The sequence below is a fragment of the Heterocephalus glaber genome, unplaced genomic scaffold (assembly GCF_053883595.1).
Source record: "Heterocephalus glaber isolate CG9 unplaced genomic scaffold, H.glaber_assembly_v1.0 deba00001479, whole genome shotgun sequence".
NCBI lineage: Eukaryota > Metazoa > Chordata > Mammalia > Rodentia > Bathyergidae > Heterocephalus > Heterocephalus glaber.
In genome coordinates, this window is record NW_028258316.1 from 12,104,177 (window position 1) to 12,129,461 (window position 25,285).

The 25,285-nt window shown below is 36.8% G+C and overlaps 1 protein-coding gene and 1 pseudogene across 1 annotated transcript; both read right to left on the bottom strand.

Annotated features, from left to right (window-relative positions):
• Nucleotides 1-849: 849 nt before the first annotated feature.
• Nucleotides 850-5,032, bottom strand: LOC101711906 (olfactory receptor 1L4-like). The gene is given in 3 exon segments (XM_013073587.3): nucleotides 850-1,808; nucleotides 1,811-1,888; nucleotides 4,987-5,032. Coding segments are annotated over 3 exon segments (1,083 nt in total).
• A 2,615-nt stretch (nucleotides 5,033-7,647) lies between these two features.
• Nucleotides 7,648-13,706, bottom strand: LOC101712259 (ubiquitin carboxyl-terminal hydrolase 12-A-like; annotated as a pseudogene).
• Between the last annotated feature and the right edge of the window lie 11,579 nt (nucleotides 13,707-25,285).

The following is a 25,285-nucleotide window of genomic DNA, read 5'->3' on the forward strand; positions in this document are numbered from 1 at the left end:
TATCATTTCTTCTACTTGAAAGACTCTCCTTATTTCCTTATCTTTCTCTGTCAGTGTTCAGTCTATTCTTCAGGATGGTTTTAGCTCGTTTGTGCAAGACGTGTTTTCCAATTCCGTAGGAAACTCATGAATTGCTTTTTCAGAAAGGTAACAGGATACATAGTTCCTTGAGTATAAGCCATCACCACACTTATAGAAGAGTTATTTGGACATAGCTTTATCCTACTTTAGAGTTGTCATTTTTTTTTATTAAATTCTTTTATTGGTACATTGTAGGTATACAACACAATTACATTTCTCATTGGGAATTGTACCTTTACATAATGCATCTTGGTTCTTATTTTTTCCCCATTCCTAGCCCTCCCTTCACGCCCTCCACTCTTCCCTATTTACAAAGCCTTTATTTCCATTTTTTCCATTTCTCATCATTTTTCCTTTCCCTTCTTTCCTTTCCCCTGCCCCTCCCACTATCCCTACCCCTTTGGACCTTTTCTTCCTATTTTGTATTATCAATTATTCATTCTAATCAATGGTACATTTTAGGTTTAGAATATAATGACATTCATCATTGGAAATTTTCACCTTTAGATTTGTCATCTAATGAGAATGGTAAACTGCTTTTTGTTAAATCTGAATTCCTACAAATGCATAGCAGGGATTGAATATATACCTTGTCAGGTCACTGACAGAAATGAAGTATTTTGTTCCCAGGTCATTTTTTCTACTGGTATCCAACATTATCTCTCATGACCTTTTTGAGTGTCATGTGGAAAGTGACTACGAAGAAAGCTTAACCTGATAAGCTCTTAGATCAGCTCTCAAGTGTGATATGGTACCATTTTGTTCTTTCTATAAGTGAATTCTGTCCCTTAATTTCCTCAAACCTTTCTTCATATCTTTGTTCCTCAGGCTGTAGATGAAAGGGTTCAGCATGGGAGTCACTACTGTGTACATAACTGTGGCTACCCGGTCCTTCACTACCGAGTACATGGACAGGGGCCTAAAATAGACATAGATGACACTCCCATAGAAGAGGGCCACTACAGTGAGGTGGGAGCCACAGGTGGAGAAGGCTTTCCACTTCCCAGCTGCAGAGGGGATCCTGAGCACAGTGATAATGATTCGCAGGTAGGAGAAGAGGATGCACAGGAAGGGGGTCACGATGACAGCCAGGGTCTCAGTCATGACCACAATCTGGCTGGAGGATGTATCAGAGCAGGACAGTTTTAACACAGGCTGGGTGTCACAGAAGAAGTGTTTAATGACGTGGGAGGCACAGAAAGTGAGGTGAGACATGAGTAGCACACGGAACAGAGCATGCAGGTGGGAGATGGTGCATGAACCCAACAGCATGAGGATGCAATGCCTTGGGTTCATAGCAACATCATAGTGGAAGGGGTTGCAGATGGCCACCAACCGGTCAATGGCCATGGAGGCTAGCAGGTAGCTATCAGTGTTTGCTAAAGCTATGAAGAAGTACATCTGTGCCAGGCAGCCCACATAGGAGATAGCCTTTGTCTCTGAGAGTAAATTCACCAGCATATTGGGCACAATGACTGTTGTGAAGCAGATATCCATGAAGGATAAGTTGCTGAGAAAAAAGTACATAGGGGTGTGGAGTCTGGAGTCAGAGTGGATGGCCAGGATGATGAGCACATTCCCTATGATGGTGACTAGGTACATGAAGAGGAAGATGGCAAAGAGAGGTTTCTGCAGCCATGGGTTGGAAGAGAGGCCCAGGAGGATGAAGCTGGAGATGCTATTGCTGTGGTTCTTGATCTCTATGTCTCTGCACACTTTTGACGTCATGGGAGCGATGTGAAGGACAACTTGATCACAACGGCGCCTTCTCTGCCCTCAAGTCTGTGAAAAACCACACTGCCATTTGCTAAGATTTTTAGAAATATACCCACTTCAAGAAATTATAGAGAAAGAAATAATAACACTGAACATGGAACCTGTTAGAAAACTCCAGATTGCCTCCTAAATGAGAACCTGAAGCTTTTTCATTTGTTGTTAGGAACTTCTCATTTGTCTGAGTTCTTATTTTCTTTGGTATACATGATTCTTCTTTTGTTTCTTAATAAATTCCCTGGCTTTTTGTTTTAGAGGCATAAATGCTGAGTCTCTCTGTGGTCAGGATGCTTTCATACCTGTGACCCCCATAAATGAGTTACTCTCATTCAGGGTCTTCTTCTCCCACTTAGTACTAACTGGAACCCATGAACAGTCATAGAATTTGAACCCCTTAAGTCTTTAGAGTAAGATGCTTCATGGTTATTTAAATATTTTTGATTGAATAATAGGATATGGATATTTCAGTTACAAATTTTTGGTTCAAGGATGACAAATGTTTAATGGTATTTGAGAAGGTTCTTTTAAAGTTCATCTGGAGTAGTAAGTAGGAATTGATGAAGTAATTTTTAAAAAGTAGAATGGTGACAATGAAATTTACTAACTCCAAGTCAAAAGCACAGAATAAATGAAAACAATAAAATGATGTCATACATATGTAAACATCCACAATGGACAAATATAACAAGCTTTGTTTATCTATATATATATTATAGATCATGATCTATGTTGAATTTAAAATATAATAGAAGTTCATTGCATCATGATGATGAAAAGTTGGGTTATTACATAAATATCAATAACAATTGGAACATTTGAAAAATATAAGTCTAAATTTCTATCTAACCCACGCATAGAAAAAACATCCAGATGAATGAATATTCTAAAAGTAAAAATATTTGAATTATAAAATAAGTTCTAGCTAAAATAAAGGAGCATATTTTTCTGATATTAGAATGGGAATGCCATTCCAAGCAAGAGATAAAATATAGAAGCAAGAATTACACAGTATCATACCTAAAAAATTTGACATCAGTACCATATAAACAAACTTAATATAGCAGACAAAATATGTTATTGACTCACAGAAAATATCTGCAGCACAATTATCAAGGAAAATATGAGATAAAATGTTCAACCTTTGATAATCAGAAAATACAAATTAGACTGAAATACAGTTTTCATCTGTCACATTGGCAATAATTTGTTTTTGTTAATAAACAAAGGTAAACAGACTCACACGAGAGAGTCACTTGGACTGGTCCTCTGGTAGTCTCTGTTAAAACTAAAAATCTGCATCCATTAACAATCATACCCATTCTGCCTCTTACCCCAGGTCTGGCAACCATGAATCTACTTTCTCTGTCTCGCTCTTTTGTTTTTATTCATTAAGTTTATGGGTACATTTTAGGTATACAATATGATGACATTCATCGTTGGGAATTTGTACCTTTACATGATATATCTTGGTTCTTATTTTTTCCCCATCCCCCTGCCCTCCCTTCAACCCCTCCACCCCTCCCTATTTACAGACTTTGTTTCTGTTTTTTCCTTTTCTCATATTTATTCTTTTCCCTTCTTTTCTTTTCCCTAGCCCTCCCACTTCCCCTTCCCTTTGCACCTCTTTTTCTTCCTATTTCAATGGATACAGAGCTTCTTTTTGGGGGTGATAAAAATGTTCTAAAATTAGATAATGATGGTAGTTATAGAATTTTCTGCATACACTAAAAAAAAAAAAACCCAACCCACTGAACTGTATATTTCAAAATGGTAAACTTTATAGTATGTGGATTATATTATATTGTGGAATATAATTGTGGAATATATTGTGGAATATAATTGTGTGATATATTATATTATTATAAATAGCACACTATTGAAAAGAATAAAATATATGTTTCTGGAAATTGTGACAAAATAATTAAAATTGTACTTATAGCTTTGGTCTGTGATTTGTTGAAAGAATATCTCAAAGTGAAAAAAAAACAAAACTGAAAGTCTGCATCTCATCATCCAATAGTTCCACTTATGGACATCTATGTTTTAAAAATAGTCATATATGTGTGACACAAAGATACTAATGGACATTTTTATTGTAGTATTGCTTATAATACCAAATTAACCCAACCAAAATAATATATCCAAAATAATTCATAAAGGAGACAACCTAAATATTCACATATGGGTGAATTAATACTTCATAATGTGTTCTTATTTTAATAATGTGTTCTTATTACTCAATATTTTCTCTGCCTAAAGAAATAAATTTTCTACTGTCAGCCAACATTTATTAGCGCTCAATATATGTCACACACTGACCTAAGTGCTTGGCATGTCTATCACATATTTCTCTCCTCCAAATCCTAAGCAATGAGCAATATTACTATCACTATTTTACAGATTAAAAATTAATGTTTGGGCCAGGGATTTAGCTCAGTGGTTCCACCACCTGCCCCGCAAGTGGAGGGACCTGAGTTCGATCCCTGGTACCAAAAAAAAAAAAATTAATGTTTAAGCCAGGCATAGTGGTGCATGCCTGTAATCCCAGCACTTGAGAAGCTGAGGCAGGAGGATCATTACAAATTTGAGGCCAGCCTGGGCTACATAGTGAGTTCAAGATCAGCCTGAACCACATAGTGAGATCCTGTCTCAGAATAATAAAAACATGTTTTGTAAAGTGAAATAACTCACCAGATTCCACAGCTAGTAAGTGGTAGAGTTAGGTTTTGATTTCAGGCATCTGATTTCAGAGTTGGAGCTATTTATTGCTAAGGTATGTTGTCACTATTACGATACTATCTATAATATTTCACTCAATGATAAAAGCAAGGTTCAGAACAATGCATAAACAATAAACCTATTTTTGAAGAAAACATCTTTTTTATATACTATGCTTGTGGTGGTGTGTGTTTATGTATATGTGGTTGTGGTTTTTTTATGTGAGATTGGAGGGATGAAATGAAGTTTAATTTCCATATTTAACTTTGTATTAGGCATATTTTCTCTATTAAACTGAAAAAACAAAAATTGTGTATGTTTATGATGATTTTAAAAGAACATGATATTTTGAAATTTGTATGCGTTGTGGAATGTCTAAATAGAGCAAATTAACATGTACAGTAGTTCACGTACTTTTTACGGTGAGACTATTTTTGCAGTTAAACACGAATGGGTGCATGATTCTGATTCTTTAAATTAATTTTAAATTTGAAATTTCTCTATAATTACACTTTCCAGAGAACTAGAGTTGTGTGCTATCTGAAGGATTTTTTTCTACTTAGACCTGTATTACCATATACATAGGAGAAGGCTCATCCTGTATCCATAAGGATTTTTTCTTGTATGGACTAGCAGAGTGGATGTATATATAAAGGCAAGACTATCTGGTAAGTTGATCTCATGAGGTTTTAAAGTTTCCATATTTAACTGAATATTAGAAATGAGAGACTTCCCAAATTAGCTATGCTCCACAAACGTGAGAGTGAGGTATGAATTTCTAGAATATCTCATCCACCCATTGCTCCAATGGCTGGATCTTTTCTGTCTTCAAACCTACAAATGATTGTCCAATTGCCTGAGTATTCTTCTCTTTTGGGTCCACCACGCTCTTCTTATACAGCACCCTCTTACCTGTATGGTCCTTTATGCCTCATAGCATTATGAATCTTAAATCATCAGGCCTGTCACCTTACAACCATCTCTGATTCCAATAATTAATGGAATACCTCATATCTGGGATTCCTCATGGCTATTCCAATAAAGAGAGGGCTAAAAGATATGTTTCTGGTTCCAGCTCAACTATGAGCAATTACTTCTTTTCTGTACTAGCAATGCAAAGAAATTTAAGAAGTGTTCCCTAGTCCTCCCCAGTTGAGAAGTTTTAGGCAAATGGACATTTAAAATGTGCCCAGTGAGATTAGTTTAGTCCTTCTGTCTTAACTTACTTTTGGTTTCAATCTGATCAACTACAGGTATGGAACATGAGGTTTTCTGAAAGCCAATTTTGTGTCTTCCTCTGCTGGGCTGGGGATGATTTTTGTCTGGAGATGTCCACTTCACTGCAGCCCCTTTCCATGGATATTCTCAACTATGGCAACACAATAACTAGTAATTAAATAGTGTGCTTACATGTGCCAGGCACTGCTCTAGAAACGTCACATATTGTGAGTGATTTTGTCTTTACAACACCCCATTTCACAGACACCAAGCATCACTGAGATGAGTGGCCTAAGGACACACAGACAGATGCTGGCAGAGTCCAGCTCCAGAACCTTGCTTTTAACCCCTGCATTGTCTTTTCTGAACTGCCCACTTGCTCTTCTGCTTACCCTGTTTTCAGGACGAGACTTCTCTGTGCATCTCAGGTTGTGAGATGTGGCCTGTGCTGTTTAAGGGCAGGGCCAGTGACTTGGACTGTGTCTTGCACAGAGTAGGTGCTTCACATGTCTGATATTTGATCAAAGGGAGCAGGGGGAAGAACAGGAAATTTTGATGTTTCCTGGCTTTTGAGATGGCCAAGCATTAAAAGGAGGACGATCACACGAAGATGTTAACCCCACAGTCCTTGCTATGCAAGGCCCTTTAGCTATCCTACCTGTGGGTATGGCACAGGAGAGCCAGAATCCTGACTAGGCTTGGGGGGTCTGCCAGGTGGTTAAAAACAGTCTTCTCTGAAGAAGGAGGCCTCTTGAAGCACAAATCCAGCCTCAGAATTGTGCTGCTTGTACTTACAGTGGGAATTGGTGCTAAGAAGAAAGACCCAGGGGCCTGTCCTGTCTGCATGCCAGAGCCCCGGGGGATCGGCCCTGCAGCCTTCCAGGGAGAGGAGACAATTTCTCTGGGGAAACTGGGTTCCAGAGGTGTAGCCTCTCACACCTGGAAAGGGAATTAGAGCCATGCAGTGGCAGGGGTAGAGGTGTGTTCATGCACATGTGTTCAAGGACATGGATGTACTATGGTGATTTCAGATAGAATTTAAAATTCCCCTTAAAAACAGAAACAAACAAAAAGAGTCTTTAAACTGACAAAACCAATAAAAAAATTGGCTAAAATTTACTGACAGAATCATGGGCACTTCATACAATAATTAAAGCTCTACCAGTTTTAAGTAAAATAAATAAGGAAAAAATTATAATTACAAAGTCAGTCTTTCCCCTTGGGGAAACAAAAAGCCACTTCTGACCAACTGTTTCCTACATATACATACACTGTATATTATTATAAGCTTCTTCAGAGAAGCAAAACAAATTTGTCTTTCTGACACTGGATTCTACTATGTTAGGTTGGCACATCAGGAAGGCAACTGCAAGTGTTGGGCCCAAAAGTATTTCTGGTTTATGTTTGAAAAGACACTGAATATGCTTCTACACATACTAATCCTGGGCATCTGTGCAGTGTGTTCAGAATCATCTCCTTACATTATTGATACAAGCTAGCACATATTCTGATTCTTCCTACTGCACCCCCAAGGAATTCAAATTATTATTGGTGCAATTTATAAAGAGAAAATGTGTGTCAATAACTGGAAGGTTGTTTTACAAGAGGAGCTGGTATCTCTGATTTCATGTCCTTGTTGTATGGAAATGCACAAACAGCATGACATCTGAGCAAATAAATCAACACCATGATAGGAAGGGCTTGTTAATCCATAGTCTTTGCTTTACTGTGTGCAAAGTATGTTACTGCCCCCTGAGCTCCCTGAATTTCTCTTTTCTTGAAAAATCAGTGCTTGATCCTTTCCAAAATAACCAGCAAAGAAATGAAGCAGAAAGTATCTCTTCATCATGGTCCTCTTCAGCCCAGAGACTGATAGAAAAGGATGTAACCAGACTCAGAGTTCTTTGAAATATCTGATATGAACCCGTAGAATTCTTCAGTAGCTTGTGCATCATCAATGTCATCATCAAACAACAACCAAATATCATGACTCTTAACTATTGCAATATAATGTCCTCGATTGGGACCACTTACACAGTCACCCACAACAGCAACAAGGTCATCCATTCGGTCAGGATTGGTTGGATCACCTGAAGTGTTAAACAGAGTTCTAAAGGAAAAAGTACCCAATAAGAAAGTTTTACATATCGATGAAGCTGATCCATATATTTAAATCTCTTCAGATGTAGAGCTAGAATCATGGGCAGTTTTTTAACTTTCATCACCACTTGTTCTTTATCCTGTCATCTAAAAGTGGACATTTGGGTTGCTTCCACTTTTGGCTACTGTAAATAATGCTGCAGTGAACACAGGTCTGAAAACAATCTTGATCCTGATTTTGGTACTTCTGGATTTATACTCACAGGTGGGAATGCTGAATCATAGGGTAATTGTATTTTTAATTTTGTCAAGATTTTCCATACTGCTTTCAATTGTAGCAGCAGCATTTTACATTCCACCAACAGTGCACAAGCGTTCCACCAATTCTCCACATCCTCACCATAGAGGGTGGGAAGGACAGTGGCCATTCCAACAGGAATAAGGTGATAATATCATGTGGTTTTGAACTGCATTCCCTAATAACTGCTGATGTGCATCTTTTCAGTTGCTCGCTGGTCATTTGTTTACATTCTTTGGAGGAATGTCTATTCAAGTCCTGTGTCCATTTTCAAAATAGATTATATTTTGTTGCTATTAGTTGCAATTTAAAAAAATATATTCTGGGTATTAGCCACTTAGGAAATATATGGTTTCCAAGTATTTTCTTCCATTCTGTAGGCTGCCTTTCATTCTGTCATTTCATTTGCTTTGCAGATTTAAGTTTGATGAAGTCCCATTTACCAATTTTTATTTATATTGCCTTTGCATTTGTTATCATCCCATTGCCAAATCCAAATTCATGAAGCACTTTCTCTATTTTCTCCTAAGCATTCTATGAGTTTCAGGTTTGGCATTTAAGTCTTTAAACCATTCTGAATTAATTTTGTACACAGTGTTAGGTTAAAGATCCAAATGCATTCTTTCCCAAGTACATATCCAATTTTGTTGAATTAATTTTCCTTCCCCCACTATGTGATTTTGATGTCTTTGTCAAAGAGCACTTAATCCTACGTGAGTGGATTTATATATAGGCTATTTTGTACCAGTGGTGGGTATGTCTTTGGGTGAGTGCCATACTGTTTTAATTACTGTAGCACTACATTCTTTTTGTGGAGGTGATCAATATATATATATATTTTATTAAATTCTTTTATTGGTACATTGTAGGTATACAACACAATTACATTTCTCATTGGGAATTGTACCTTTACATAATGAATCTTGGTTCTTATTTTTTCCCCATTCCTAGCCCTCCCTTCATGCCCTCCACCCTTCCCTATTTACAAAGACTTTATTTCCATTTTTCCATTTCTCATCATTTTTCCTTTCCCTTCTTTCCTTTCCCCTGCCCCTCCCACTACCCCTACCCCTTTGGACCTTTTCTTCCTATTTTGCATTATCGATTATTCATTCTAATCATTGGTACATTTTAGGTATACAATATAATGACATTCATCATTGGAAATTTGCACCTTTACATAGTCTCTCTTGGATCTTGTTTTTCACCCTTGCCCATCCCTCCCTTCAACCCCTCCATTCCTCCCTATTTACAAAGATTTTGTTCCTATTTTTCCATTTTCTCATATTAATCCCATTCCCTTCTATCCTTTCCCCTAGCCCTCCCACTTCCTTCCCCTTTGCCCCTTTTCTTCCTATTTCACATTACCTATTTTACATTTAGTCCTTATTTACACTTTCAGTTTCTCACACCAGAGCAACTATTCGGTATTTACACACGTGTGTCCTATTTATTTCACTTAAGAGTATCACCTCAATGTGCATCCACTTAGCTATAAATGTCTCTAATTTGTCATTTTTTATGGCTGAGTAGTACTCCATTTTATTAAAAAACCACATTTCCTTTATCCAGTCTTCAATTGTTGGGCATTTGGGCTGTTTCCAAGTTTTAGCTATTACAAACTGTGCTGCTATGAACATGGGCACACGTATATCACTGTGGTATGATTTTTTTAATTCTTCGGGGAAGATCCCCAGCAGTGGAATAGCAGGATCAAATGGGACTTCCAGTCCTAGTTCTTTGAGGTATCTCCATACTGATTTCCACAGTGGTTGCACCAGTCTACATTCCCACCAGCAGTGGAGCAGGGTTCCTCTTTCCCCACAGCCCCACCAGCATTTGTTATTGTTTGATTTCATGATAGCAGCCATTCTTTCTGGAGTGAAGTGGAATCTCAGCCTTGTTTTCATTTGCATCTCTTGAATGACCAGTGATGTTGAACATTTTTTCATGTATTTATTTGCTATTTCTACTTCTTTGTCTGAGAAATGTCTGTTCATTTCAGATGCCCATTATCAGATTGGGTCTTTAAAGTTTGGAGGTCTGATCTTTTTAAGTTCTTTATAGACTTGAGATAGTAGACCTTTGTCTGAGGAAGAGCAGGTGAAGATTTTTTCCCACATTGTGGGTTGTCTCTTCACACTGCTGGTGGTTTCTCTTGCTGTGCAGAGGCCTTTTAATAAGAAGAGATCCCACTTGTTGATTGTTTGTGCTAGTTCATGGGCAACTGAGGTTTTGTTCATAAAATCTTTTCCTACACCGATGTCTTCAAGGGTTCTACCTAACCTCTGTGCCAACTGGTTCAGAGCTTCTATTTTAATATTTAGATCTTTAATCCATTTTGATTTTAGTTTAGTGCATGGTGAGAGATATAGGTCTAGTTTTAATCTTTGGCAAGTTGAAGTCCAATTTTTCCAGCACCATTTATTAAAGAGGCTATCTTTCCTCCAGTGAGGATGTTTGGCTCCTTTATTGAAGATGAGATGGCTGAGTGTGTCTGGCATTGTTTCTGCATCTTCTAATCTGTTCCACTGGTCCTCAGGTCTGTTTCTTTGCCAGTACCATGCTGTTTTTATCACAGTAGCTTTGTAGTACAGTTGCAGGTTGGGGATTGTGATACCCCCTGCCATGTCTCTATTACCTGGAATTGCTTTTGCTATTCTGGGTCTCTTCTTGTTCCAAATGAATTTTTGGATTGTTTTCTCAAGGTCTATGAAGTATGCTGCTGGGATCTCAATTGGAATTGCATTAAATCTATATAGCAGTTTTGGAGGTATGGCCATTTTGACTGTATTAATCCTTCCTACCCAGGAGGAGGGGATGTCTGTCGATTTTCTGATATCATCTTCAATCTCTCTTTTCAGAGTGCCATAGATTTCAGAGAAGAGGTCTTTGATTTCTTTCGTTAGGATGATTCCTAGGTATTTCAGTTTTTTGGATGCTATTGTGAAAGGAATTATTTGCCCTATTTCTCTCTCAGTGAGTCTGTCATTGGTGTAGAGGAAAGCTATTGATTTTTGTGTGTTGACCTTGTAACCAGCTACTTGACTGAATGTGGTTATTAAGTCTAGAAGACTTTTGGGGAGTTCTTGGGGTCTTCTATATAGAGTATCATGTCATCTGCAAATAATGACAATTTGACTTCTTCTTTTCCTATCTTTATTTCTTTTATTTCTTTCTCTTGTCTAATTGCCATGGCTCGTGTTTCCAGAACTATATTGAACAAGAGTGGTGATAGTGGACATCCTTGTCTTGTTCCTGATTTTAGTGTGAAGGATTTCAGTTTTTGACCATTTAGTATGATATTGCCTGTTGGTTTTTCATGGATGGCTTCTATCAGTTTGAGGTAGAGACCTTCTATTCCAATTTTTTGTAGGGTTTTTATCATAAATGCATGTTGGATTTTGTTAAATGCTTGTTCTGCATCTATGGAGATAATCATATGGTTTTTGTCCTTGGCTCTATTGATATAGTGTATTACATTAATTGATATTCATATATTGAACCATCCCTGCATCCCTGGGATGAATTCCACTTGATCAGGGTGTATGATCTTCTTGATGATCTTCTGCATTCTGTTTGCCATTATCTTATTAAGGATTTTTGCATCTATGTTCATTAGTGAGATTGGCCTATAGTTCTCTTTTTCAGCTGGGTCTTTCTCTGCTTTTGGGATCAAGGTGATGCTTGCTTCCAGGAATGAATTTGGGAGTATTGCTTCCCTTTCAATTTCATTGAAGAGTTTAAACAGTAGTGGCAGCAGTTCCTCTCTAAATGTCTTGTAGAATTCAGCAGTGAAGCCATCAGGCCTGGGCTTTTCTTAGTTGATAAGTTTTTAATTACATTTTCAATTTCATTGGTTGATATTGGGTTGTTCAGAATTTTTAGGTCTTCTTTGTTGAACTTTGGTAATTCATAAGTATCTAGGAATCTGTCCATTTCTTCTGTGTTGTCCATCTTATTGGCGTATAGGTTCTGGAAGTAGATATTGATGATCCTCTGGATTTCTGGTGGGTGTGTTGTAATTTCACCGTTTTCATTCTTAATTGCATGGATTTGGGCCTTTTCCTTCCTTTTTCTGACAAGCTTGGCTAAAGGTTTGTCAATTTTGTTGATTCTTTCGAAGAACCAACTCTTGGCTTCATTGATTTTTTGTATCATTCTCTTAGTCTCCATTGCATTGATTTCTCCTCTGATCTTTATAATTTCCTCCCTTGTATGAGCTTTGGGGTTGTCCTGCTCTTCTTTTTCTAGAAGCTTGAGGTTCAGCATCAGGTTGTTTAATTGGGCTCGTTCTGTTTTTCTAATATGCATATTCACTGCTATGAATTTCCCTCGTAAGACTGCTTTCATTGTGTCCCATAGATTCCGATATGTTGTATTGTCATTGTCATTTAATTGAAGGAACTGTCTGATTTCTTCTTTAATTTCCTCTGTGACCCATTAGTTATTCAGAAGTGTGTTGTTCAATTTCCACATGTTTATGAAATTTTTTGAGTTTCTTTTGCTATGGATCTCCAATTTCATCACACTATGGTCTGATAATATACAGGGGATAACTTCAATTCCTTTGCACTTACTTAAACATGTTCTATGTGTGAGTATGTGGTCTGTTTTGGAGAATGACCCATGTGTAGCACTACATTTTGAAATCAGGGAGTATGACGCCTCTGGCTCTGTTCTTCTTTAAGATTTCTTTATCTATTCAAAGCCTTGTGGTTCTATGTGAATTTCAGGGTGCATTTTTTGTTTCATTTGAGTGCGTCCTGTTGCGAAGCCCTTCACAGTAATATTTGTATTCACTGCACTGAGTTTCTGCCCTGATAAAACCCCTTAACCAGTGAGTAATCGATGTGTATTGTTCCACGTCAACAGAAAGGCCTAAAAAATCTTCATCGTGGCTGCCTATAGTTTCTCATGACATATGGTTTCATTAGTCAGTGTACCGTGATGGGTCTGGTGTGCTGTTGTTATTTTCACTATCAATATTACTGTTAGGTAAGCGACCATTTTGTTTTTCCTGTTTCTTTTCTTCTTGTAAAATATCAGCAATTGTATTTAGTAGGTAATTTAAGAATTCATGGGCACCTTGTTGCATATAATTATGAAAAATCTTCTGTGCCAGGAGCTGGATTATGTGCTAGGAATACAATGGTGAGCAAAAACAAATGGGTTCCCTCCATCCTGGAACTGACAGTCATTTTCTTTCCGTAATGTCCTGATGAACTTCTCAGGAGGTATTACTCTGACCTTTTCCTTCTGAGTGGCTATGCTGTGGAACAGATCTGTTAAGCAGGTAAGAAGTTTCTCCTTCTTCCTAGGCTGACTCTTGTAAGCTAGAACTTTTTCCTGAAATGGATGACAAAAATAAAGTGCTTGAAGAACTGAACTGCAGTAGCAGGTATTCCCAAAACGGACTAAATTCCTAAAATTGCTCGTTGAGTGGAAACTTTTCTAGATCAATCTCTTTCTCTAATGCCGAGGCATTGGTGCCCATGGTACATACAGATGGAGGCGAATTTGGAGACTGTCATTAGGATTTCCATCCGCCCAGCGCCCTCTTCCACCCAATCCGGGCCGCGGCGAGGGAGCAGGGCAGCCAGGCCAGCAGCTCATACCGCACCCCACTGGCGGACCCCCCAGCCGCCGCGGACCCACTCCTACTGAGCCGCCGCTGCCGTCGTCCCGGCCGGCGCCCCTTTACGACGGTTTTACGGCCCTGAAATTCTTTTATGCTTTACCTGCTCATCCCTCCCTCTCTGTCCCAACCTCTCACAACCACTGATCTTCTTACTGTCTCCATAGTTTTGTCTCTTCTCAAAAGTCATAGAATTGAAATCATACCTTCTGATTGGCTTTTCAATTCAGCGTTTAAAGTTTAGTTGTAGGCATTCAAATTTCCTCAATATGTTTTCATTATTTGATAGCTCCTTTCTTTTTAGCACGGAATTATATTCCATAGTCTGTATAATTCTGTTTATTCATTCAACTATTGAAGGACAATTTGATTGTGTCTAATTTTGGCAATTGTCAATAAAGCTGCTATAAATGTCTGTGTACAGACATTTTCAACTGATTTGTGTAAGTAAAGTTTCAGCTGATACATGTAAATTATAAGAAATATTACTATTGGGTTATATGGTAAGAGTATGCTTACTTCTGCCAAATTGTTTTCCAAAGTGACCATACCATTTTGCATTTCCAACAAGAACAAATGAAATTTCTCCTTTGCTTCATCACTTGCCAACACTTAATGTTGTTACTCTTTCTGATTTGGCCCATCCTATTATCTGTATAGTGGTTTCTCATTGTTAATTTGCATTTCCCTAATGATATATGAGGTGGAGAATCTTTTTATATGCTTAATTGCTGCACATGTATCTTCTTTAGTGAGGTGTGTGTTTAGATCTTTTGCCAATTTTTCAGTTTGTTTGTTGTTTTGTTGGTGAATTTTAAGAATTCTTTGTGTATTTTGGATTAACAGTCTGTGACCATTAATCATTATAGGCCAAATTGAGTGGATGAAGAATGCCTAGCAGATCAGGAAAGCATACTTCTGTGTGTGTCTGTGGGATGTTTCCAGAGATTATTGGCATCTAGGCCACCAAACTGAGAGGATTCAATTTCAATCCATATTGTATATGGCACCCTCAATAGGCTTGCAGCCTTGGTGAAATAAAAAGGAAAAAAGGAGGAAGTTGTGTGTGTTTTGAATGCTCCATTCTCCTTGAGTGTGTGTGTGTGTATCTTTTGTGCCTGTGTGGACATCATCAGACTCCAGATTCTACAGCTTTCCAATGTAGACTTGCTCCAGCAGCTCTTCAGGGAGATTCCAAACTTTGGCCTCAGATCTGTGCTACGTTCTTTTTTTTTTTTTTTTTTTTTTTAGTGCCGGGGATCAAACTCCAGACCTTGTGCTTTTGAGGTTTTTTTTTTTTTGGTGCTGGGGATCAGACTTGGGATGTTACGCTTGCAAGGCAGGCAGTGGAACCATTGAGATAAATTCCTAGCCCTGTGCTACATTCTTGAGTTCTCTTGTTTTGTTTTTTCCAGCTTCTTGGGCTGAGTAGCTACTGGACCCTCTGGCTTCTCAACACACAGAAAGCCACGATGGACTTTCCTGCCTCTGATGTTGTATGCTTACCTACTAAATTGCTTTGCATAATTAAATATATATTCCCTATCAATTCTGTTCCTCTAGAGAACCCTAACCAATACACAGTCCTTTATTAGATATATATATTTTTACAAATATTTTCACCTAGTCTATGGCTTGTCTGCTCATTCTCTTGACAGTGCCTTTCTCATGGCAGAAGTTGTTAATTCTAATGAAATCCAGCTTATTAATTATTATTTTCATAGATCTTGCCTTTGGTGTTGTTCCTAAAAAGTTATCTAGGTTTTCTTTTACATTATCTTTTAGGAATTTTATAGTTTTAATCATACATTTAGGTCTATGATCCATTCTGAGTTAATGTAAAATTGTGCAACTGATTGGTAGTTTCTCAAAAAATTAAGCATGGAATTCCCATATTCCCAAGAAATTGGACTCCTAATTATCTACCCAAATGTTTCAGTTAATCTTAATTGTCAATTTGACTTCTGGAGAGGTGATTGGATACTCTTCAGTGGATTAATCCACTGATGTTCACAGCTGAATGTGCTGTTTGGAAGTGGGGCCCAGTTGGAGGCAGTGGGTCTGGGGGATGTGGCTTTAGAGGTTATATCTCTGGCTGGCATTCTTCCTTTGTGCTTTGCTCCCTGGATGCCATGAGGTAAGCAGCTTTGCTCCATCACACCCATCTGCCATGATGTTTCTGCTTTGGATCCAGCTGAATGTCCTTCAAGTTGAAGGTGAGGGTAGCAGGTATTTCAACTGAGCAACAGGAAAGCTGCCCAGCGCAACAAAGAAACTAATAATAGGAGGTATTAAACAAATACTTGTACACAAATATTTCTATCAGCTCTATTCACAGTGGCTAGAGGTGGAATCAACCCAAATGTGAATCAACTGATGATTGCATAAATGTAATATATAGCCATTCAATTGGATATTACTCACTATAAAAAGGAATAAAGTGTTGATATGTGATACAATATAATTCAAACACATTATGCTGAGAAGCCAGACATAAAGGATCATATATTGCAGAATTCCATTTATATGAAATATCCAGACTAAGTGAATCCATAGAAAAAGAAAGCAAATTAATGTTTACCAGGACCTGGGCAGAGGAGGATCAGGGGGTGAGTGCTTATTGGTAATGGAGTTTATGAATGATGAAAAGGTTTGGAAGTAGATAGAGATATTGATTGTACAACATCACCAATGTGCTAAAAGCCCCTGAATTGTACACTTTAATATGGTCAATTTTATGTTTTGTGAATTTTACCTAAATAAGACTTGTAAATAAGGACACCATTCTTATTTAGTTTTATTAGTGAATTCCAGCAACATGAAGAAATTGAAAATTTTAATGTCATGTAAATTATTCCAAAGCATTTAGAAAGAAGGAAAACTGCTTAATCTTTTCTATAGGACACAAAGCTAGACAAGGAAAACATTAAGAAAAAAGAAAGCAATGGGACAACCTCACATGTAAAATTTCTGTATTATAGCAATCAATGACAATCTTGAAGAGTATCAAAAATAAAATAATATATGATGATCAATTAGGGTTTATCCTAGGAATTTAAGAAAAGGTCAGCATTAGGAATCCCATTAATATATTTCACTACATTAACACATTTGGAGGAGAAACTATATAGCTTCTTAATAAATATAAAAATTATTAAATTTAATAGAATTTTAAATAAAAAATTCTTAATAAGCCAGGAATATAATGAGACTCCTTAAATCTGAGGTAAATAATCTCTAACCAGCATTATTTATAATAGTGAAATACCAAAACAACTTCATTGAAGTCAGAAACAGAATAAACATAGTCCCTATACTGCAGCTACTCAACATTTACTAGAATTTTTCCAGTACAAGAATATAATATAATATAATTCACCAATTATTTATTGTTTTTCTCATGATACCTGTCAGAGGGGGGCCAAGAAAGAACTGGCATTATTATTGAAATAGAAGGAAAATGGTTGTTGAAGATAATATGATTGCTAAAAATAACAACTAAAACTTATAAATTTGACAAGAGTTTAAGAAGTCTTGCCGGGATGTAGCTCAGTGGGACCGTGCCTTCCTGGCAAGCACAAGGTCCTGAGTTCAAGCCCTGGCAATGCAAAAAAAAAAAAAAAAAAAGAAGTCTTACGTCTACCGGAAGACATAAAAGAACATAATTCTATTAAAACTTACTGTGTTCCAGATATCTTTGTAGAGCCTTTTTTACATAGATTGTTTCATTTAATCTCCACAATTAAACCAAAAAAATAGATACTTTTACTATCAATATTTTATGGAAGAGAAAACTGAGGTAGAAGAATGTACAATTTGTCTAAGTTTGAGCTAGTATTCAATGTCTGAGACAAGATTCAAACCCAAGTGGCTTGGTTCCTGATCTCAATGCTTTCATAGTACTGTGCACTGCTTGTTGGCAGTGGAGGCAACCGAACGGTCACATAATCCATGCTCCTGGGTGAGAAGATATTACAGTAAAAATGTCAGTTGTTTCCCAATTAGTACCTATATTCAATAGACTCTCACAAAATGCCAATAGAAATATCATTCAGCCGTTGGCTGTTATCAAGAAATCAACCAACAACAAATGCTGGCAGGGCTGTGGGGAAAAAAAGAACACTTCTCCACTGTTGGTGGGAGTGCAGATTGGTGCAACCACTGTGGAAATCAGTGTGGAGATTCCTCAGAAAACTAGGATTAGAGGTCCCATTTGACCCAGCTATTTCCCTTCTGGTTATCTTCCCGAAAGAACTGAAAGCATCATTCCACAGTGATACATGTGCACCGATGTTTATAGTGACAGTTCGTAATAGCTAAATCTTGGAAACAGCCCAAATGCTCATCGACCAATGAATGCATAAAAATGATGTGGTTTTTTTAATATAATGGAGTATAATTTTTAACACAGGCATAAAGAAGGATAAGCTTGAGACATTTATAGCTAAGTGGATGTACCTGGAAACTATTAAATGAAATAAATCAGACACACACATGTGTAAATATTGAATTGTCTCTCTGGTGTGAGAAACTGAAAGTGTAAATAAGGACCAAAATTTATAACAGATATTATGAAATAGGAAGGAATGGTTCAAAAGGAAAGGGCCCTAAGGAGGGGAGAGGGGGAAAGGAAGGAAGGGAAAAGAAAAATAATGAAAAAAAGAAAAAAATGCAAACAAAGCTTTTGTAAATAAGGAAGGGAAGAGGGGTTGAAAGGAGGTGAGGGAATGGGAAAAAAAGAGGAATCAAGATATATCATGTACAGGCACAAATTCCCTATGATGAATGTGATCATTGTGTATATCTAAATAGCACCAATAAAATTAATAAAAAATAAATATTATTCAGCCTTAAAAAGAAGCCCCTTTATAGAATTTGCTCAGTCTATTTTAAACATTGTTAAACAGAGAAAATGTGCAAAAATGACAAAATAATTTTGAAGAACAAAGCTACACAATGAGAACAGATTTCTCTTCCTATCCAGGAAAACAGACAATAAATATATGTTAATTGAGACATTATATTGATATAGGAATATACAAACTATCTGATGGTGCAGAGTAGAACCCATAAATAGACCTTTATAAGAAGGGAGTTTGATAGGCCAGGGATTTAGCTCAGTGGTTCTGCTGCCTGCCTCGCAAGTGCAAGGACCCGAGTTCGATCCCTGGTACCAATAAGAAAAAAAACAAAAAAAGAAGACATTTTGGGACTAGAAATGTAGCTCAGTGGTAGAGCACTTTCCTAGCATGCCCAAGATCCCGATTCAATCCCCAGCACTGCCAACAAACAAATAAAGAAAAAAGACCTTTAGCCCCTCTGAATACGGCAGGAAAGAAAATAGTGGGAAAATTGTATATTCAACTATATAGAAATAAATTTAAATCTCTACCATATACTGAAATTCCAGATGGATTTGAGGTCAAAAGGAAACAGGAAAATACAAGGAATATATCTCTAATCTTGGGAATGAAATAATTCTTTTTCAGAATAGAAATGGAAGCTCTAAAGGAAAAGACTGTCAGATTGAGCTACATAAAAGTGAATACTTATGTGTATGTGCTAAATGATACCATGAGCAAGGTCAAAAGAGAGGCAAAAGATTAAGGGAAAATATTTTTGTATTTTGTATCCATATAATACAAAGAACTCCAATAAATCTACAAGAAAATGAAAAATATTTCAATTTTTGGCAGAGGTGATCATATTTTATGAAAACTTACATTTCCCACCTCCTGCAGTGTGGTGTGGACAGATGATTATTTTTGTCTAGAGAAATGTGACTTTAAATGATGTATGTGATTTGTGGGTTAAGGCAATGCCAAACCACATGCAGTTGTCCCGTCTGTTTTTCCCTACTAAAGAGGCTGTAGATGTTGGAATATGCTAAGGTCAGTTCTGTTAGTGTGGTTTTCTTGGAGTCACATTTCACAGAGTACTGGATGACTCACAGTGGACCTGTAAGGTGGGCCAGAAATAAAGATATTGAGAGGAGCAAAGTGAACAAGAAATAAAGTGTGTTAAGCTTTGGGATTTTAAGATTAATTTGCAACTGCTAATATTACATTAAAATGGGAAAAGCATATACACAATTTGTGTATACAATATAATATAATTTGTGATGGGAGAAACAGAAATGACCAATAAGCATATAAAGGAATAATAAAATGTTTTAAGTGGTACATTGGCAAACATGGAAAAAGATAATACTATATGGTGTTGCGCATGTGAGGGAAAAGATGCTGCCACACACTGTAGATTGGTACAGAAATGCACAGAAGCCTTTTTTGGAAGGTGACTTGATGGTATGTATCCAATTCCACATTTATGTATACTATAAGGCATAGTCCCTACTTGAAAAATTTATATGTACAAGGTATTCATAAGCTTTCTTTGGAACAGAGAGAAAAGGGAAGCTAAATGTCCAGCAACAAAAAAAGTTTAAATACATTATGGTAACTTCATATTATAAAATATTAAAATACTATGGAGTACTTAAGAACAACAGTGTACATTGTAGATAGTAGTGAATTGGAACAATCTCCAACACATCTTGTTAGTGAAAAATTCAATTTTAAAAAATATATTTTTATAGTATAATTTTTAGACTGTTAATCTTTATATTTGCACATGTGAAAGTATAGCTATATATAATGGGCATATGGTTGGATTCAACAGAGACTTCGTTGTTTATTTTATAACTTCTGTTTGAATTTCACCACTAGGCTATATGTAGACTTAGGAAATAGAAAATAGAAAATGGAGATAAAGACTAGAAAAATACAATTAAAATATTATAACATGGTGCCTCCATGTCCTCTCTAAGTATCAAATGCTGTATTCACACACACACACACACAAACACACACACACACAAAACCAAAAAAATGCACACACACATACCCCAAAACTGATAGATGAGAAAATATATCTAAAATATAGGAAAAGAAGATCATTAATTTTCTGGCCTCTAAAAATCACAATAGTGGCTCTAACAAATTTTGCAAGCAAACTAGGGTCCTTTAAAGATCAAGGAGTGTTTCTTAACCTTGGCTGTTCATTGTAATCACTTAATATATGTGCTGCTGAAGTGAGCAAGGAAATCACTTAGGAAGTTTATATATGTTGATACCTGTGTTGCATCCGCAAAGATTCTCTTTTTGATTTGTCTGAGGGGTGACCTGGGCATCAGGATCTTTTTAATGTTCCCCAGATGACTTCAAAGGTGTGGAGGAGATTGAGAACCATTGCTGTAAGTAGACACTATTACAAAGTTTTAAAATTAGGAACTGAAAAGGAATGGGGGAATTGATTTGTATGCCTCAAGGACAATGCTATTCAAGGAACACTAGGGAAAAAGCCCTGACTGGAGCTGGTTTACACACTTCTAACTCTCTAAACCTACTACTCAGCAGCTCCCTTGGATTGCTGCCCTGGAAGATGGGCCCCCTATGGGATAGGGCAAAGCCTCGAGTTATAGTATCTTTCTTTCCTAAAATTAAAGTCAAATGTGGCCCCTTGAGGGCAGCCTAGGGGGAAAACCAAGGGGCCTGTCCTGACACTGTGTCAGAAAAGTTTCCGAGCCACCATCACTGCAGAAGCTGCCTCTGAGGGACGGGTCCAAACTCAGTTTTCATAATGAGGCTCTGGGGAGGACTTGCTGATGAACTTCTAGGCTCCCTTTTTTCATGTTAATTAATCACTTAAGGTGGTCCCTAATGACCTAATTAAATGGAGTGGAGAAGTAAAAGTTTTTGTTTTTCCTAGGTGAATAGGGGAAGGTTGGGAATGAAGCCTGGGGCCTCTTTGTAGATCAAGTCAACCTCAGTGTCACCTTGGCTACAGCTGATTGCAACACCATCTCTGAGATTTCCCAGGCACACCCATCCCATTGTCTAGTTAGAGAAACATATTCTCTCTTGAGAGCAAAAGTGTTTATCTCCTAATCAAAACATTGGGTTATGTGACTCAGAACTGCACTCAGAACTTGCTTACAGAAGCAGGAAGGGACTCTTGGGGAGGCTGGGGCTGTCTGTGGTGACATGATCCATCCACAGGTTAAGATCTGGCTTCAGACATCTCCAGTTTCTCTCCATGGTGCTTTGGTGGGCATTTAGGGTTTAGGGTTAGTCATGGTAGTTGCTTTTCCTTTTCCATGCCAACCTAGCGTGCATTAGTTTACATCTTTCAATCAATTAAAATTACCTGTTAAGAAGTGTATATTTATTTACTAGGTGATGGAAATTATTAAATGTCATTATGGCCAGGGAACTCAAATAATTTTGGATCCTAATTTAAGATACAAGTACCTCTTTCCATGAGATTGCTAAGGAAAATGCTGCCCAAGGAACAATAGTAAACTGGAAACAAAATGACATTTTGTCATTATTTGGGCTTTGAGTCTTGAATCCCCATACAGAGAACTCTGGAAGCTACAGTAGGGAATGCCATTTCTAAACTAGTTATGTTTAAATAGCTTTAAACTAAGCTCATGGTCTGGATAAAACAACTTTATCTTCTTAGGATGTTCAAAACTAAGGCTTTCAGGAACCCTTCTCCATTGTTGGTGGGAGTGCAGACTGGTGCAACCACTGTGGAAATCAGTATGGAGATACCTCAAAGAACTAGGACTAGAGGTCCCATTTGTTCAGGCTATTTCTCTTCTGAGGATCTTCCCAAAAGAATTAAAAGAATCATACCACAGTGATATATGCGCACCCATGTTTATAGCAGCACAGTCTGTAATAGCTAAAGCTTGGAAACAACCCAAGTGCCCATCAACTGGAAACTAGATAAAGAAGATGTGTGTGTTTTTTTTTTTTATAGAATGGAGTACTACTCAGCCATAAAGAATGAGAAACTAGAGACATTTATAGCTAAATGGCTGCATATTGAGGCCATACTCTTAAGTGAAACAAATAGGACACATATGTGTAAATATTGAATAGTTTCTCTAGTGTGAGAAACTGAAAGTGTAAATAAGGATTAAAATGATTAAAATGAATAATTGATAATTTGAAATAGGAGAAGGTCCAGAGGTATAGGGGTGGTGGGAGGGGAAGGGGAAAGGGAAGAAGAGGAAGGAAAAATTATGAGAAAAGAAAAAAAATGGAAACAAAATCTATGTAAATAGGGAAGGGTGGAGGGGGTGAAGGGCGCAGAGGTAATGGGGAAAAAAATAAGAACTAAGATACATCATGTACAGGTACAAGCACCCAATGATAAATGTAAATATATTGTGTACCTAAAATGTACCAATAAAAGAATTTAAAAAACCAAAAAAACTAAGGCTTTCATTTTTGCAAATTAGGCTTTATGAAAAGAGCAGGCCATAGTGATAACAGTATTGACTGAATGCTTACTATGAACCAGGCAATGGTCTAAGTAGACATAATCCACTTAATTCTCACCATAGTTCTAGTGTACTGAGACCATAGTATGGATAAAAAATGTAAGTCACTAATGTTTCATAGTACAGTAGGATAACTATGGCTAATAACAATTAATGGAATATTTCAGTAGAGAGGATTTTCAATGTTCCATACATAAAAATTATTTATATACAAACATAAAATAGGTTGCTATGATCGATGATTACACATTCTACTCATGTATTGAAATGTCACAGTATACCACATAAATATGTACAGTTACTGTGTGTCAATTGAGATATACATATATATATATATATATATATATATATATACATATTTGGGCTGGGGATGTAGTGGAAGAGTGCTTGGCAAATGTGCACAAGGCCTTGGGTTCAATCTCCAGTATCACAAATATATGTGTATATGTAAATATATATGTATGCATTTAAATGTGTATCTATATATCTCTCTATCTATATATGTATCTCTCTATCTGTATTTAAAAAAATAAATCAGAGGGAAAGATGTAAATACTAGAAGCTTTGAGATCAGCAAATATTGGTTGCCATTAAGTGGCAAATAGGTTCATGAAAATATAAAACCATCAGCTTTATATGGATTTCTACCCACACTTTGGAATGGGCTAACAAACAGTGTTTATAAGCACTTAAAAATGAAGTGTTGCAGTGGTTCCGGCACCTGCCTCGCAAGTGCAAGGTCCCGAGTTCAATCCTTGGTACCAAAAAAAAAAAAAAAAAAAAAAAAAATTAAGGGTTGGTATCAAGAGTCATCTTGGTATCACCACATCTATTTATGTCTTTTATTTCAAGCCACATCAACCTGTTGTTGAGAGCAGTCAGATTATAAATTATAAGTGTAGAACTATGTATAAAACAAACAAACAAACAAAACTACGTATAAAACCAAACAGGGCATTGAGGGATAAGGAACTTGCCCAAGAGCACAGAGCTAGTCAATGTTGAAGCCAAGATGCAAGCCCAGAGACTTGGATTCAGAGCCTTAATCCTTGTTCTATGGCTGGAGTCTTCTTATTTAGGAACAGTTTATCTCTTTTCTGATTAGAAGTGATAATCATGTCCAAGAAATGATCTTTTACCTTACCCAGAATAAATGGTAGCTCACCAGCAAAAGCAAATCTTCATCTTTCCCTGGCCATGGGGTGAGAATTAAGTAGGATAGGGGAGGAGGTAAGAGGGGAAGTTTTAGATTCATTTATCTGGGGCAACATCTTGAGAAATTGTTTTAGAATTTTAGCTTGAGTCTTTTGTTTTTTGGCAGACGGGGGTGAACCTTGAGGTTCTTAGTTAACCCCAAGCACTATATGGTCAGCAGTGCAATGGTTTATAGTAAGAAATTCTCCTGAATTTATAAAGAAAAATACTGTGGAAGATTTATAGAAATAAAGCAAATGCTTCCTGATGGACTATAAAAAGAGACCTAAATATTTTGGAGAAATATTTCATGTTCTTGTATGAGAAAATTCAATACTATAATGATGTGCATGCCCTCAATTTTTAACAATTGTATTGTTCACCAGAAATTTGCTGAAAGAGCAGATTTTAGGTACTTTTAGCATATTAAGAAAGCTAACTGAGATGATGGCTATGTTAATTTGCTTGCCTCTCGCAGCAGTCATTTCACTATGTACATGCATATCAAAACATGTTGTACAACAAAGATATGCAATAAAAATCTCACATTTTTTTGTGGAACTGGCTTACTGATATTACTTTTTCTTTTGAAAACAAATTGTTTTTAAGAATGACCACAGAAATCTGAAAAATAACAGTGATTAGGGACTTTCCGTGTAAGTTTTAAAAACACACAATTAAGTTATGGCAATTGAAAGGGTATAGGAGTAGATGAACACATCAATGAAATAAAACATAGATCCAGAAAGGGACAAATGCATATACAGAATATTTTAAAGGTAACATTTCAAATTATTGATAATAAATGATACCAGAATAGTTGGATCTATCTGGATAAAATAAAGTTATGATATTTATCTAGTTCTAAAATATTGAAAACTAAAGAAAATTGACATGTAGGATACTATTTTTT